Raw genomic sequence first — 16922 nt, forward strand, 5'->3', positions numbered from 1 at the left:
CTGTGGTGGAAGAGTCTCAAAGATGATTTTGAGGGTCTCCCGCACAAGATTTACAGAGATCTCCCAGGATGTCGTGTCTTTTTTGAGTGACACAAACAAGGGTAATAGCTTAATAGACTTCCATCCACACAAAACCTTTATTTTTTCGACTTGGGAAGAATTAATTTGGGTTTAAAATACTTTCATCCATATAGATGTGCTTTGTATTTGAGGTGCAATTTTAGTCCAGGAAACGTTAGTCAAATCTCAAGGACGGGGTGATAGTTTTGCAATTTATTTTCCTTTAAAGCTATTCTCAGTCAAAAGAGGCTTCAAATCCTTGGTTAAGACAGTGCTTAAACAACAAAAGTAGTTCATAGTGTAAAAATAACAGCCTTAGGTAAAGACAGTCGTCAAGAAGTCAAGGACATATCAAAAGGCTTCATGACAAGAATTTTATTTTCTTTTTTTTATTACATTTTGCATTAAATTAAAGAGTTTTTTTTCTTTACAACATACATTAAGCTGTGAATCAGATGTTAAGGAAGTGGAGAGAGAAGGGCAAAAAACTTTGTGACGTCACAATATCTTACAAGCTTACAAAGTTCAAAAGTTTGAGAAGTTGATAAGAGAGTTGAATTGCATCTAATAGCAGTGTATTATAACAAGGGTGAATAGACAAAAGGCACACACTAAAGAACCTCACTGTCCACAGCATTCTTCACAGTCAACCCTAATCCAGCGTTTAAAAAATCTTCAAACCTCACTCTGATATCAGGCCGCTTGATGCTGCTGAATCTTTAATGCACCCACAGCTTAATTTGCTCGTCTACACAGGATGTGAACATTTACTCATCTGACCGAGACAGGTTTTCATGTCCACATCCTGTGTGGATTTTCCCAGGCAAGACCCACCTGAACTAAATATTTCTGTCAAAGAAACATTTTGCTGGGGGTCAGCATTATTCCAGGCCTGGGGGGAGTTGAAGGCTCAACCACTAATTACACTGACGGTTGAAAACAGGGTGTTCTTGTGCTCAGTCACTATCTAGAGTGAACACACACCATCAAGCTAATCTTGGGCCACTTTGATTTTGAAGGTCAAACCTTTACATAATTACAGGGATAACTGTCTCAACTGCCCCCAGATCATGTTTTAAAACGAGCATCTTTGTCTTAGTCGGGCTTTGACCTGTTTTCCCCCTGACCCATCACTTGCACCGCACCTTGCAAATGTCTATGGACACATTTAAACAAGGTCACCGATCCTACATGTCACTCTTGCTTTAGCTGTGGATTGAGACATTGTTGGCTTTCCTCCATTGAGAAACACAAAATTGCTTGATATCAAGAGAAAACTTTGTCCTATCTACACGTAAAACACACAGGGAGTGCTCCACTCATTTAAGTGTTTAGGTGAGGGGTGGGGTGTTCAATAAAAATCCCCACGTAAGAAGGAAGTGAAAGCAAAAAGGTCAGATTAGTCAAACTCTCAGCCATTCCTAAGGCCTTGATAATGAGAGTTAGTGAAGCAAAGTAAAAAAAAAAGAAAAAAAAAGTCTCTAAACTTTCTCAAACTGTGTTTTTTCTTAGAAAAAGGGGGTTAAATAGAGCACAAATTTTAATCTGGTTTTAAAATGTCAACTTTCGTCACAGGAACCAGCCTGTTTATGCAACTGCCTAACAAATAAACATCAAGATGCACACAAGTAGCCTTGAACTGCACTGGTGCACAGGGGGCTTATGTGTATCTCATACTGTACATTTGCTATGATGCTGCCGTTGCATTATTATTGCAGTGCACCAAAAAGATGCACAAACATTGGCCTTCTCAACAAGACACAAATGTTAACTGTTCGGTTAATCAGTCAGTTGACCATCACTCCAAACAAACAGACAGCAAAAACAAGTAAAAACAAATACCAGGACTTTTAGCTTGTATAAAATAGAAAATCAAGAACACTCACAACGTCTTCATGGACACTGCCAGCACAACATAAAGGGTTGCTTTAAGCTCATTAATGGCACAATCAGAAATGAACCACAAAGATGAGTGTGTATGTGTGTGTGTGTGCATGTGTTTATCCATTAGAGGGAAAGAGTGAAAGAAGAAAGGGAATGCTCCTTCCCCTCTCCCTCCGGACAGTAAGTGTGTTATGTCTAGGGACCAGAATTACAACAATAACACCTACATTCTTTAATTGCATTTTTATCAAACCAGGGAAACATGACGTAAAAAAGAAAGAAAAAAAGAAAATACAACAAGGAGACAAACTTAACAGCTATTAAAGAAAACATTGTCACTACTTTAGGGTGTAAGGCACAAATTTACATGTGGAAAAAGAAGCAGGCAACACAGATGTTTTTTTCTTTTTTCGCCTGCGTGACACCGCTGGACGAGAAGATACGTTCCCAGTTGGGGTCATGGCTCCGTTTGCTTGGAGCCTCACCTACAGCTTCTTTTTGAATATGTGTGTATGTCTGCACTGCTGCTGCAGCTGCTTTTCTAATATTTGCAACATGCAACAGTGAGCTTTGATGGCACCAGTAATTCAGCAACCAATCAGGACAAATGTTTCTGACTCACAAAACCACAGTGCTGATTGGGGTGGGATGCTCATTGGAGGAGTGACAGAATGTGATTGAAGAAGTCTTTTTAATGATTGGTCTAAAACAATGGAAACTCTGGTCCGTAAAGGTGAAAGTCCTGGTCTGGCACAGTTTAAATAAATATCCCCTCCTTGTTGCAGAGGTCAGGTATACTGTATGTCGAGCTGTAGGTCCTACTGAGCACACAGTAAGACCTTGTGGACCTTTAGTCAACAAAAAAGTTCTACTGGCTCCAGTTTAATGACTTTAAATATTTTTTTTCTCACTTGATTAATTCATATTAAAACATTTCTTCTTTTTCCTCTCTCTGTCCAAGCCTAGAAAGTCAGTCCGTTTTTTGTTTTTTTTTCCAAAGCACTTGATAAAAATAAATACAACAGGCTATTAGTATTAACAGTCATGTGTTATTCAGTAACCAGTACAGTAGAAGATTGCTCTGGCCAGGCTTCGAGCAAAACCCTGGCAGGTCTTGATTGCTGTAACACTGAGAGGCTTTTCACAGTTTCCGACAGAACTCAGGCAGCTGTCTGTCCTTTCAGTCCGAACTCAATCTCTCTGAGTGCTTGTTCACTTAGATTCTCCAGTCCTCAAGGTACTGTACAAAGACTATTTTCCAACCCCTGCCTTCTGCGTGCTGTCTTCTTATGTGCTTTTATCAGCATGATAAAGTATCAAGTCAAGTCCCAGCGACCAAAGACATTACAAACAAGAGAGCCACTGTCTCGGATGCTACAGGGTGCCGATGAATGAAATATTCAGGACAGGTTTCATCTTCTTTTTCAGTAGCACATGTTGCCATTTGTGTTTACAGAGGAACTGAGAGCTGGCCAGAGCATGAGCTCAATGACGGCAACAACAGACAACAACCAGTATATTTACATATTTATATAAAAAGAAAGTGTTTTCTTAGAAAAAAAAAAGGATGTGTTGAATTTTCCACTGTACTGTACACCAAAAACAAACAAACAAACAAAGCACTAAAAGAAGATGCAAGTTGTTGCAGTTTTCCCTGTTTTTTTCTTCCTTTCAGAAAACACCTTTTCACTACTGTCTGTTCACATTAGACTGCTGAGTTAACAAGCTAACTATGTGCCAGAGTCACTGGACTTGACTTTTGTTGAGAGTGAGACTACGGAGGGTTTTGGAGGGACATCAGGTTTGAGGTGTTTGATGCCTGTTCGAGGCAGTGAACCATACGAGCTCATTCCAGGCTGCCGTGACAGCGATATCCCCTGTGCTGTCATTTGTATGGAGTCCACCCTCTGGGGTGCAGGTGGTGGGGTCTCCACACGGAAGCTGTGATGTCTTGCCAAATGGGAGGAGTTAGATGAGTTGGTGTTATGCTTCTTGAGGGCAGAAGATCCAGAAGCAGCAGATGCTGATCCTTTCCTGAGGCCGTAGACTGATGAGTGGACCTCCAAGCGTTTGCCCATCTGTGGGACAGCAGGAGGGATGGTAAGAGAGGCCTCTCGTTGGGGCACGCGAGGTGGCAGCATCCCATCTGGTTCCACAATGTTGAGGTTATGACATGGGCTCCTTATTGTCTTGTACTCTAGGGTGGCCCCTTGATCATCCATGACACTGTGGCTCATGGTCAGATCGCTATGATGGGGCTGCTCCACATACTCATGTTGGTAAGACTGCTGCAGATGAGGCTGAAGCTGGTGCTGATGCTGTGGCAAAGGCAACACTACCACACTGGGAATGTGGCCTGGTGAGGCCCTCAGGGGCAGGTCTGTGGAGATAACAGGTGAGCCAATAGGTGGCATGTCCTTGGTGCAAGCATTGATGAGGTTCTGATTTCTTTCCCATTCACGGCTTCCCCGGCTAGGCTTCCGACGCGGCTGCATGGGTGTGGATTCAGGTGTTGGCAGAGCAGTAAGGTCCAGGTGATGCTGCTCAGCTTTTATCAACATCTTTCCATTTGGTGTCAGTCGCCCATTGTGCATCAAAGGGGTGAGGATTGCCTCTGGGCGGCCATCTTTGGCCTGTGTTTCAAACAGGCCAGTCAGCTTGGTCACACTGTTCATTGATCCCCGGCGGGAGTGAAGGTGTAGGCTGTCCTTTTGCTTGCGGCCTGTCAGGTCCATATCTCGTCGACGGTGGTCACAGACACAGTAGACAATGAGGCCGGAGAAGATGGCACCCATGGCAAATGCCAAGATGACAGCTATGGCCAACAGGGTCACAGGTACCAGCTGGTCACGACCCTTCTGGTAGCTCTCACGTATCACACCTGGCAAAAGACATTCACAAAGAGACTTACTTACAATGAATAAAAGATATGTTCTGCGTAAAAAGATGAGCAAAAATAAATATTTCCCATCATAAGAAACTTCTATTCAAAATGGATACAACTGGTAACTTGAGGTAGAGGCATTCAATATTTCCCGAAAAATCCAATCTTGGACTGAAAATGTTTTGGAGGGGTGATTAGGATTCACATTTTAAATCCCAGATAAAACCCTCTGCTGAAATTAAAAAGATGAGTCGAGATAAAGGAGCTTGAAATACCCAAGCGCTTTCTTCTCTTAGATGCAAATGTGAGACTTTTCATAAAGCGTGGATCCAATCTCATGAATTCCAGAGAATACATTAAAAAGCCTCTGATTAGGCGCTAAATCCAATGAGCGAATTCATCACTGTCTTATGAAAGGGCCTTTTTCAAAGATGGGGAAAGACACACTGCGATATGGCAAAATAGAAGATAATTCAATAATAAGCAGCTGTACAGTATTTAAGTAGGGGGAGAGAGGGAGCAGCAGGTTGTGTGTAATGAAACAGGGTCAACAGTCTGCGTACGGTACACACAAATGAAGACAAATACTCACACACCCACGCTCAAAGACAATAACTTAAAGCCTGAAGATAATTGTAGTGGTCTAACATAGCAATCTCTTCTTTGGATTAAACACACCAGTCCACAGCAGAGATTTTTATTATGCATTCACACATGACCTGCGGCCAGCACAGATCATTTACCACAGACAGGGGATTAGGCAGGTGAACTAAACACTGGGCTTGACACGTGTGTCGAGCACTTCGCTTCTCATATTGTGGCATATGTTACTCACTAGAGAGTACAAGCACATGACAGATTTCTGAAATTCCAAAGTGCATGCGGTTTGTCTCCTAAAGAGATCATAAGTACCTGAAAAGCGTCAGGAAAGATGAAAGCTTTTGTTCAGTGTAGAGAGAATATCTAAGGAAGTTCAGAGCATTTCTGTATGCATGAATGGAATTTCACATATTACTTAATTACCCTGTGTGTTCCGAGAGGAGTTGCGTTTAAAGGGAATCTTTAGTTATGTAAGTGATAGATATTTTAATTTACCGAGTTTACCTAGAACTGGAAAAATGTACTTAAAATGATTCTAACATTTCATTTCTTTCTTTCACTTCTTTGGGATTATTTGCACTCGGTCGCATTAATGAATATTTTGGTTATTGTCACTTTAAAAAGTCAAATCAATCTTGAAATGTGACATAATGTACAAAAAGGTTTGTCATCCTGCAGATTCATTAACATAGTTTTTGTATTCATTCATTATTCCTTAAAATGCCCCATCTTAGCATGAGCCACAGACAGCTACATTGTGGTGCACTGTAAAAATAAGCTGTGTGGGTTGACTAAAATCTCAGTGGATTTTAATGGTAGCACAGAGGAACTGTAAGACGAGAAGAAAGCTTAATAAAAGCCAGAATTGCGTTCATTATTATGAAAAGAAGTAACCAACTTACATCTTGGGCCATGATGTAAGCATGCCATTAAAAAAAGAAGTGTCTGTGAGAAGTTTCCACTTTGATAAAGCCTTTTGAGAAGTGCTTGTATGCTGGTTGTTTTGCTATGTATTCATTTAACTCCTCAATTTATGTCTCAACTGCTCAAGCTGGGAGAACTCATATTCTAAAGTGACATTTGAATTTGATTTAACCAGAATGAACAAAAGAGATGTATCTGCATTGATCAAACTAGCGAGGATAAGTTGGTTCTTCTACATTCCTCTTTGATGTTTTTCACTGAATGTTTCCACAAATTGCTGCCTTTCTCTTTCCTGCATATGATCTGTGTTTTAATTGGCTATTTCAGTTTTTCATTAAAAGATGCTACAAAGTGAAATAATTGAGTAATCATGTTTGGCTTTTCAAGCTCGACTGTGTCACCGAGGATGCACTCGGAGAATATCTTCTTTCTCCATCCTCTCAGCGAGACATAACACAGACACAGAGACAAGCACGATGATCTGCTCTCATGGAACAGAAATTCAGTCTCTCTTAAACCAACATCTATAATCCTCACTCTCTGCAGTCACACTTCATTAATTCAACACATGACTTTAAAACCAATTTTCCAAGCTGAAATAAAGCACTGAGCAATACTTCAGTGTCTGTGTCGACTTTAAAGCTCAACCTAGAAAAAAAACCGAAGAGCTGTTACATTTTCTCTGATCTTTCCTTTTTTCATTGTAAAAACAAAACTGCTGACATCATGCAGCTTAGCTATACTTCATTTAGAGTTATACAAAGGGTTTAAAAACTTAATTTCTGTCCAGAATAGATTTTTACCATGGATCTGGCCAGCTGTGTGCATAGTGTGAGAAGAGATGAGTGTTATCTGCAGTGAGGCACTGGGGTTTGACAAGTGTTCTGCTGTGAACTTGTGTGACCAAAAAGTCTGCCTGTCTGACGAAGCATCTGCTTCCTTTCTCCAACATTAACATCTGACAGCGAGAAAGCTGCTTTTCTTTGCTGCTGTCTTTTTCTTCTTTGTTGACTTTACTCTCTTAGATCTATCTTTTCCCATTTCCTGCTACATCTGACTTTCCTCTCGTTTCAGAGTGTTTTCTCTCACACAGCTCAGCTTCCATATGGTAAGTGTTCTATTTGGTGGCAACTGGGAAGGCTGTAATTACAACCTTGTGCTCTTTGTAATGTGCGATTTACCATCCTTCAACAGAAGCGGCAGAAGTGACTTGTGTAGTTTAAGTGTTTGGTTAAGAGTTTCTGTGCACAAAATATAGGTGCAGGGAGGAACCTAAAGGGGAATATATAGTGTAAAAATCACTTTTTTTCTGAGCTTGAGAGCATAAGTTTGGGAGGTCACTACCAAACTACTCTTGAGGCATTTTGTTTTGGGCCCCTCGCATCTGAAAATGTGATATTCAGCGAGCCGTTTAGGATTGAGGGTAAACTTACGCCACTTTACAAGATTACCCAGCTCATTTTCTCATTATCTGTGCCTGGATTCAACTACAGATTATGCTGCATTTGCTGTACCTTCCAGTTCACTTACTTTAAACTTAAGCTTAAAATAATTGATCTAATAATGCTCCACCGGTATTTTGTTTAAATTTCTATCTCCCGATAAGGAAATCTGATTTGTAAAAAGAAAGCTTTTACTCTTTTTCACACTTTTTCTCCTCCTCCATCCATCACTCAAGTCTCTCACACACTGACACTTCCAGTGGATACTTAGCCCAAGTCCTTGGGTCAAACACTAAAAGAAGAAAAGAGGAACACTTTGAAGATTTCTATTTTTCTTGAGAGAAATTGCTTCTCTACCACCAAAGAAAATACAACTTTCTGTCTCTGTTGAATCACTGGACCTCAGGCTTTTGAATCTAAGTGGCAATACTCATTTTTCAATGCTAGTTTGTGATCTTGGCTAAAGTTTTCAAAACTTCCACAACTTGACCTTGAAGTATCAAAGTTTAGCTAAAACCCACAGATTTTCTGCTTTAGTTTCATCCTGTCGGGGTTCTGATTATACAGTGACTTATAATCTTCTAGTCTCTCTTGCCTCGCCCTTAGAAGACATCTCAAACATCCTGCAGATCGACGCCTCTCACAGCGGCAGAACTGGTTTTAATTCCGCTCTGCCGCAGGCCTCAACATTCAGATAAACACATATCTCAGATAGTCAGATATTTCTTGCTATCAAAACAGACTGCGTCGGCAGCACTTACTTAAAAATCAGAAATACTGTAATCTACTGTGACTGGAACGTGTGAATGCTCTTCCTCTATCTGTCCAACTCACACAGACACTCTTACACTCTTTTAATCTCTTCACAGGCACCATCTGACTTAAGCCCACAGAGTTCTTCTTTGTGGTGGTGTTAGGGAAACTTCAAAGGCAGTTAAACATCACAGAGGGGTTACAGAGAGGGCCCTAACCTTTGACTACCGGCCGTTACACAAAGACATAGTCTGAGAAATAGCAAATATCTTCATCATCAGACTTAACTGCGCTCACTGATGTATCTCTTGTTGAAAGATATAGCAGTCAACCTTAAATGGAGGAGGTGAAAGATGCAGAGGAAAATCCGGCTTATGCTGGTGTTGCCTTCTCTGCAGTGGGAGCGGAAGATAGAGTTTTCTGTTTAGGACAAACTTGTTGTTTACCAGAAAAGGACCTTGGTACTTAAACAATGGAAGTGATTCATTAAGTTCTATTTAATCCCCTGTTTGGATATCATCCCATTAAGTCTTGTGTATGTTTATGTCTAAGAGGCACTAATGGTATTATCACATAGTAAAGGCATCATCGGACAGTCCAGAGTCCCAGCACAGCATACTGATGAGCTAGTTAAGATTTAATTAAAGTCCTAATTATATCATTCTGCACCTTACGTGTTAACGTTGATGTTCTAATCTTGTAGCCAATTCCCTCCATGCAATCTGTAGTATTTAAAAGTGACACGGCATTACAGGGCAGTTAATTTAAACAGCCATGGGAACATTTTTAAGTGGTTGTTTGATGCCATAAACTTAAAATGACCACAACTGTAGGTGAATCATAGGCCTGATAGATCTTCTGCTTCACATGAGTGACGTCACTAAAAAAGCTAAACCTATTCTCTCTTAACTTCAACGTCACTTAACTTAACTTCACGTGTCGGCACATTTCTGAAAATCTGCATTCTGAAATCAAGTTGGGCTTTTTTTCAACAATCAGGAAGTTTTTTTTAATTAGTATTCAATCTCAATGAGTCACTTTACACAGATGGTGACCTACTCAAGTGTATTTTATCGTGCCATGTCTGCTGGAAATGTATGGCAAGTTTCTATCATCTGTGGATGTCTGAAGGGCTTTGTGTGTACTCACATCCACTGTTACTCACTGCCCCACAGAGTGCCCCCAAAGAACAATGACTTGGCTTGTATTTTCCTAATGAGTGGCTCAATCATGATCACCATTGACATGACACTTTGATTTCAGTTCAAAACAGAATAACGACGGCTGAATGTGGGTTGTCTTGAGATGAAATTCAGTCTCACAATGCCGAAAGACAAATCACAGCTTTTGTATGGACCAGCATTGGCAAGGGGCCTTACTTAAATGTTTAACCAAAACATGAAGAGAGTGAATGTGTGTTGGAAACAAAGGCGGTCTTAGAGAACAATAAGCTAATCAGTGGAGGAAATTATGGCTTGTGGCTTGACGTCAGTCAAAGAGGAGCGTAATACTGGGAAAACATCCAGTCCACTGTTTCTTTAATGACTCACAATGAGCTGGGAATAATTCAGCTGTTTCACAAAGGCCTATCACAATTTTTGGCCAGTAAGAAACATGAACGCAAAATCTGAACGCTGAAGGTGTTATATATTATATATTTTTTTCTCTCTACTACACTGTATTCTCCTTGCCTTAAAGGGATATTACCCCAACCTTTAACCTAAATCCTATCATCCCTTTTTACAGGATTAGCCTAAATCCAATCATTCAACTGCAAAGACATATAAAACTACTAACATTGAATTTCCCAATGCGCTCAGCCTCTTAGGCTCTTTAAAAACGTCACTTGTCAAATGCTAAGTCTGACATCAAGGCGAGTTCGTGGTAAACTAAAGCCTTCATTACTTCAAATCTTGTTGTCTCACCTCCAAAAGAGAGAACTTTGTGCTTCTTGGCACTGATTGGTTGTTTGAGTTCTATTTGCAGACCCTAATGTGTGGATTAATCAGTGGGTAAACTCACCCTTCCAAACTACAGCAGCTGATTTGTTTGTTTTTCTTTATCAAGTGCATGTTTTATTAGTTTATTTTCAAATACAAGCGTTTATGTATTTGATAACTCTTAATTTAGCTAATCGGAGCATGTTACTGGACATAATCAAGATGATACTAATTAAATTTATTACAGAATACTGAAATGTAAGATTGAAATCAGACTCCAACCCTGAAGTTTCTTTGCCAGACTCTTACTGAACCTATTTGACATATACCCCATAACTACATGTAACATTTAAGACATGCATTGCATTCGCAATAACACTGATTAAATGTTCCTTCAGCTGCTTACCAGAGAGCGAGATTAACTGCAATGCAAGGCATCTTGACATGAAAAAAAAATAAAATAGAGCTGAGTCCCTGTCTGAGCAAAGTCATTCTCTCTTTCTATCATACCAGCCTCACCTTGGCAAACAGGTGTCAGACAGCCAAAAATAACCCTTGCACAGCAGTTGTCATTTGATTGTGAAATCTTGCCATGAAGGGAAATCGTGTCTTTAAATGAATTTCAGTAGCAATTGTGTAATAGTAAAGTGTCATCAAAGTATCTTAAACTAATTATTGAGGGTTTCCACATTTAATTTGGTTGGTGCTTTTTCTATGAATCATAATTTTTTGGTATCATAGTCACAGCATGACAGGAACTTTAAAAGACGCCTGAATTATGTTCATAATATAAAGTACAACCGATTTATATTGTAAAAATAGCTTTATATACGACCAAACTATTCTCAAAGAAAAATGGGAAACAGTCAGATAATCATAATCTATTCATTTGTGTCCACTCATGCCCTTCACAAAATGTGCCGGACACTCAAACCAGATGGCCAGTTGAAGTACATTACTCTAACCTGTTCAGCCCGGAGAGTCTTTCTGGGATTCCTGCTTGAAAAGGACACGCCCAAAATCAATTGAGCATTTCTCTGCAATTACAAAATCTGTGTAAACCATCTTGGTATCCAAATAACGCTAACACTCATGAGATTTCATCAGAGCCGAATCAAACCGGATGTTCCCCTCCCACCCCCGGTACCGAGAATTGAAAAGGTTAAAAGCTGTTTTGGGTGTGGTGAAGTACAGCTTTGTTTTTATCAGCACGGGTACAGTTTCCCATTTCTTGACTATTTGACTTTTTGCCATGAGACTGGACTTACATGGCATAGTGTACACTCAGGCTGCTGTTAGCTTATCAGGTATCTAAAGCTAAAAGACCTGATTCAGATCTACCCATTTCACAGAAGTTATCAGTTGTTTTCTTCTATATATACAGCCAGGAGGTGTCTTTTCCAACTCTCAAGAGGCTCACCAAGCAGTTATTATAATTACATTAAAATATGACATATTTGTCATTACTTAAGGGCATTTTAAAAAGTGCATGTGTAAAAGTAAACAGAGCACACAAGAGATTCTGCAACAAGAAAATTTTCCGTTGACCTAGTGCTGGTGGGTGTGGAGGACCTGTTAGATAGTCCTCCTATTGAGGTTAAATTCCTTTTGCCCAAATTAACCTGACATTTGAAAATTTAGGGGAAAAAACACTGCTTTTAACACAATCACACACACATACACACACACACATATATACAGATTAGAATCACATCCTGAGCTGCAACACTGTTTCAGGAGCAAGAACAACAGCACCTTAAAAAAGTAAATGAATGTCAGTGTTAATCATAGAATGTCTAATATTCATAAAATGGAGTTTTCATTGTTAAATTTGCTGCTTATTTGTACCTACACCTTGTTCATAAGATAGATAGATAGATAGATAGATAGATAGATAGATAGATCCTTTTGCTCAAAATAAGTTTTCTGTGGAGAGTTGTGGTACATAAAAAATGCCACACCAGTTTTATTTTTTACCTTACAATTTCAAAGACTAATCAATATAAAGTATAGAGCATAAACAGTTCATGGATAAAATTGTGGCTCACTCCGTTCAGCTACAGTATCTCTTAACATCTTACATCCACTCGGACTCCCCTCTCCTCCATCTTGTTTTTTTCATATATCTCAGCCACTTTGTCTACCTTCCATCTCTTATCCTCCATATAACCTTCGCTGCTACATTATTGTTCTGTTTAATAAATCTTTATCATGTGGCCCTGTTTCTCCTCATCCCCAATGTGTCTTTCCCAGTAGTCTCTCTCCATTTCTCCTTTCCACCTCTCACTTCATTTTTCCTTGGATAGCTGCTGTAATGAACCCATAAATTGGAGCAACACAGCAGTGGCTACAGGTCGGGGTTGGGGGAGGGTGGATGTACTGAAGAAGGGGGTAGAGTTGAGCCGGACAGAGAAAGGGAGACAGGTAGAAACGAGGAAAACGGGGCAAAGGTACAGCAGGACAAGGATTCCTTCCTGTAGACAGGAGAAGAGATATGACTCCAGTTTGAGGAGAGACAGAATACAGGGGATAAACAGAGAAGGAGGTGCAGGGATGGTGGAGGAAAAGATGGTGGAGGCCAATAGGGGCAGGAGGCTCCATAAATTGCTTTAGGAATTAATTTGCACCAGGTAAGGTATAGCCTTGGAACATGACATCCTAGTCAGATGAGAGGTCCTGTGGAAGGGAGACTGATCACAATGGCAGCAGATGGTGGAAAGAGGCAGGACTGCTGGTGGCTTTGGGGGCAGGGTGAGCTATGGGAGGAATGGAGAAAGGTGTACTATAGAAGTAGTTGAAAATATAGCAAAGATAGATGAGGCCAGATAGACAAACACCAAGCTCAAATGTACTGTGAAACATAAGCAACCACCTGGTTACCCCACTGGAATGTCAAACAATGCTGTTGGGTACTGAATATCATCAGTGTGAGTGAAAACTCATCACTGTGCAGCAATTCTAATTACTCTGGTGATGTTGGCCTAATACACATTGGCAGCACTGTGACAGTCATTAGCAGATAATATTCTACTATATTTCAACTGCAAATGAAAAAGTTGGAGGGTGATTTTAATTTAATTTTTAAATCATGAACAAGCCTGCAAAGCCTGGATATGAGATAAAGTGTTTTTGCCCAAGCATAAGCTTGAGATTGATGGTTTGGTTAAAACGTTTGTCCCTGATTACTTCTGTTAAATCAGCTGCATGAATTAATCTATGCTACCAATCACTTAATCACTTTGTTACTCCATAATTGTTATCTTATATATACTTGTATTTTCCATTTTTCCTCCCACACACACAGTTTGCAAAGTTTTCACAGTACAGTTGACACCTGAAGCCAATAATAATGAGGGGTGACGGGAAGGAAGAGGAGGCAGGATGGGTGGAGCGGGAAATGAGTACTGTTGGCTGCGGTGCTCAATTTGCCATGCTAAAAAGCATTAAGCTGTATGGAGGCAAAACCGTGCTTAATACCATCAAAGCAATCAACACGGGAAAAGGACAAATATATAAATAGCAAAAAAAGTCTCAAAACCAAGCCATGCAAAATATCAGGAACTGCTCATAATAAAAGGAAAAAAGACATCTCATCAGAGCTGAATTTCACAGAAAAGGAAAAAGAAAACTGTAGAGCTGAAATTTAACTGATAGAAGCAGTGAAACAAGCTAAAAGGGTGTCCCATTAAAAAAAAAAAAAAAACATTAACAATAATGATCACACAGAAAAAAAACAGCAGGAAGCTTTATTTTGAAATGTGAAGCCTTGTTGCAGTTACCTGAGCATAAAAGACCCACAAAACCCCCTGAAAGGAGATAAATATTTGATGGAATGTTGTTTGAAGACAGGTTTTAGCTTCTGTTATAGTAGAGAATTCCTCACCATTTCTTGTGAGGCTCAAGAAATGGTACACCTGCTCAGGTAAAGGCAACTTGGGGGGGCGACAGCATGTTGTGATGCTGACTGTAGGCATGCTGTCTGAAGTCTCTGCCATCATTGTGCTTGGATCTACCCACTGTTGCCTTACTGCTTCCAGCTGACAATGCTGCAGTCACCGCTGTGCCTCTGTTTATTCCAGACAGGAAATGCGGAAATATGTATCGTGGAAGACTGAACCAACATAATGCTTTATTTTGACGTTTATAATTATATCGAGCCCGAGTTTATGTGAAAAACCTACAACTGATATGCATCACAAAGTGTTTATGAACTTGTTTGAATGCATTTTTTCAGCACAGGTAGAATCAACCTATCAGTCTTTTTTGTCAACACTTTTCTTCTTCAAAGACTCTTTGAGCCATGAGAGTAAAGAAATATTCTGTCTGTTCTTTTTCGAGTTGAACTCACTTCCCAGAAACAAGATAAATCCTTTTTTTTGTGAAACAGAGGCTTCAGTAACAAGTTTCTTTTAACTCTATATTGTAGCAAGGACATGCTGCACGTTGTTTTAATATGATGTTATAGGTCTGTCTGTTTTATTCTAATGAATTGGCAGCATTACAGAAGCGTTCATCCTCCCCCCTGCTCGATAAGTGTTGTGCCTCTCGTCTCCTCCCATTCTATCCTTTTCAGTCTGACTCATTTATCCAGTGAGCCGTCCTTGAGGCGGCACAGCATTAGGCAGGTTGTTAACACATGAGAAAAGGGCACTCAATGTCATGTCACTGTGTCGCAAAGCATGACAGAGCTGGGTACTCGGCTATCTTCTAGAGGAAATAAATACATCGCCATCTTCCTTTTCAGAGTGTAATGGTCTGAATATTATATCTCCTGTGGGACATTACAGTCCACGGATAATAAATCCATCCTCCAACATGTGTGTGTGTGTGTGTGTGTGTGTAAGTATTTGTGTGTGGTTACTGGCATCCTAATGAGCACTGAACGTGTATGTGCATGTGCCTACATGTGTATGTACCACGTAGTTGTATTTGCATATGTTTCTATGGAGGGCTTACTTGCACAGTGTGAAGCCATTTGTCCCCTAGAGAGAAAGTCATCCACCATTTCTACACCTTGTCAGCTGGAAGCAGCAAGGCAGCCGTAAATCTCAATTACCTAAACCCCTCCCTTCCACTTCACCCCCCTGCTCTCCTGCCACAGGTGACAATGGACCAAGCTGACTGTTGCCGTTGTGTTCCAAGGCTTACCATTGGCTCCGGGCTGAGTCTGAGATGGCACGGCCACGTAGGGGTCCTCCCCTTTGTCTGAACTCATTGGGGGGTCCTTCCGCTCCACCATGCGGCCCCGCCCTAGGGGGCCCTCCGCGGCCTCGGGCAGGGCTGAGGTGGGAAGTGAGAGGCTATGGTGATGGTGGTGGTGATGGTGGCCTGCCGGACACAACACAGGTTAACTTACGCTCACAGCAGACGGGGCAGGCTTCGGTGGATGCAAACAAGGGCCATCTGGGGTGCTCTTACTCATGAACATATATACTTATATTCCTCTATGGAAGGGAACACACAGACATAAACGCACACAAGGACAGCTGCTGGGCTGTGTGAGTCAACAGGGTGTTTCCTCGTGACTCTCTGCAACTCATTAGCAAATACGTGAGTGTGGCTGTTTCTCAGGATCGATGTGTCTTTTTTCTGTCATTCTCCGCATCACGATCTTTCTCACTCTACCTCCTCTTGTTCTGACTGACGTGTCAGATCTCTGCTGGGTCTGCCAGCATACAGTTGTATTTTTCTACAGTCACTACGGGGTGCCTTTCTTTCATATGTAGGACAAATGACAAACTTTCTCCCCATCGATCACGTTGAGAACTCTGCCTGTAATTTTTTTCAAACTACAAAATGCCTCTAACTCTGCTCATGTATTTCCTGCTATCTTTTGAGAGCTTTATTCAAATCAAATCTTTTTGTGAATTTTGTAGCAATGTTCTATTCACTGTGATGTACAGCAATAACTTCTTGCATTTTAAATCGTAAAGTTTGTTTTAAAGCGCAAGCAAAGTCATTAGAGTGAAAACGAATGATTCCATCTATTTTAATAAACAGTCAATAATTTAAGACATTTTCAAGCTGACATTCCAAATAATCTGTGGTTATAGCTTCTCTACAGTAAAAAAAAAATGCCGCTTTTTGGTCCGTCATGTGTTGTCTTTGCATCCGATCATTTGCTTCACAAAACATGCAAGTTTTTAATGATATTTTGTGCTCTGGGAAATTGTGTCACGCCCAGAGACTCATGTTTTTAGTTTTCATGTTTAGGTTATGTTTCTTTTCAGTCCATGTTTAGTTTTCCCTTCACTTCCCTCACTCAGGCCATTAGTTCATTCCCCTCACCTGTTCATTCCCCACCAGCTGCACCCACTCACTTAATCACTCACTCCCTATTTAGTTTCCTGCCTCCCCTTTCAGTTTGCCGGATCTTTGTTGATATTGATGTCACTGTTACTGTTGGTGTTAGTATCCACGCCACGTTTCCACGCC

General features: G+C 40.6%; 1 protein-coding gene across 3 annotated transcripts in view; it reads right to left on the bottom strand.

Moving 5' to 3' along the window:
• Positions 1-420: 420 nt before the first annotated feature.
• Positions 421-16922, bottom strand: part of sema6a (sema domain, transmembrane domain (TM), and cytoplasmic domain, (semaphorin) 6A) — a 108332-nt gene continuing 91830 nt past the window's right edge. For 2 of the 3 annotated variants that reach the window (XM_075467653.1, XM_075467652.1), the window contains 2 exons: positions 15636-15815; positions 421-4825 (listed from right to left, as the gene is read on the bottom strand). In XM_075467653.1, the coding sequence (XP_075323768.1) occupies positions 3675-4825; positions 15636-15815 (1331 nt within the window). In that variant the 3' untranslated portion in view covers positions 421-3674. The remainder of the gene's footprint in view (positions 4826-15635; positions 15816-16922) is intronic. The other variant, XM_075467654.1, reaches the window with a different exon arrangement.

The sequence above is a fragment of the Odontesthes bonariensis genome, chromosome 6, assembly GCF_027942865.1.
Source record: "Odontesthes bonariensis isolate fOdoBon6 chromosome 6, fOdoBon6.hap1, whole genome shotgun sequence".
Lineage (NCBI taxonomy): Eukaryota > Metazoa > Chordata > Actinopteri > Atheriniformes > Atherinopsidae > Odontesthes > Odontesthes bonariensis.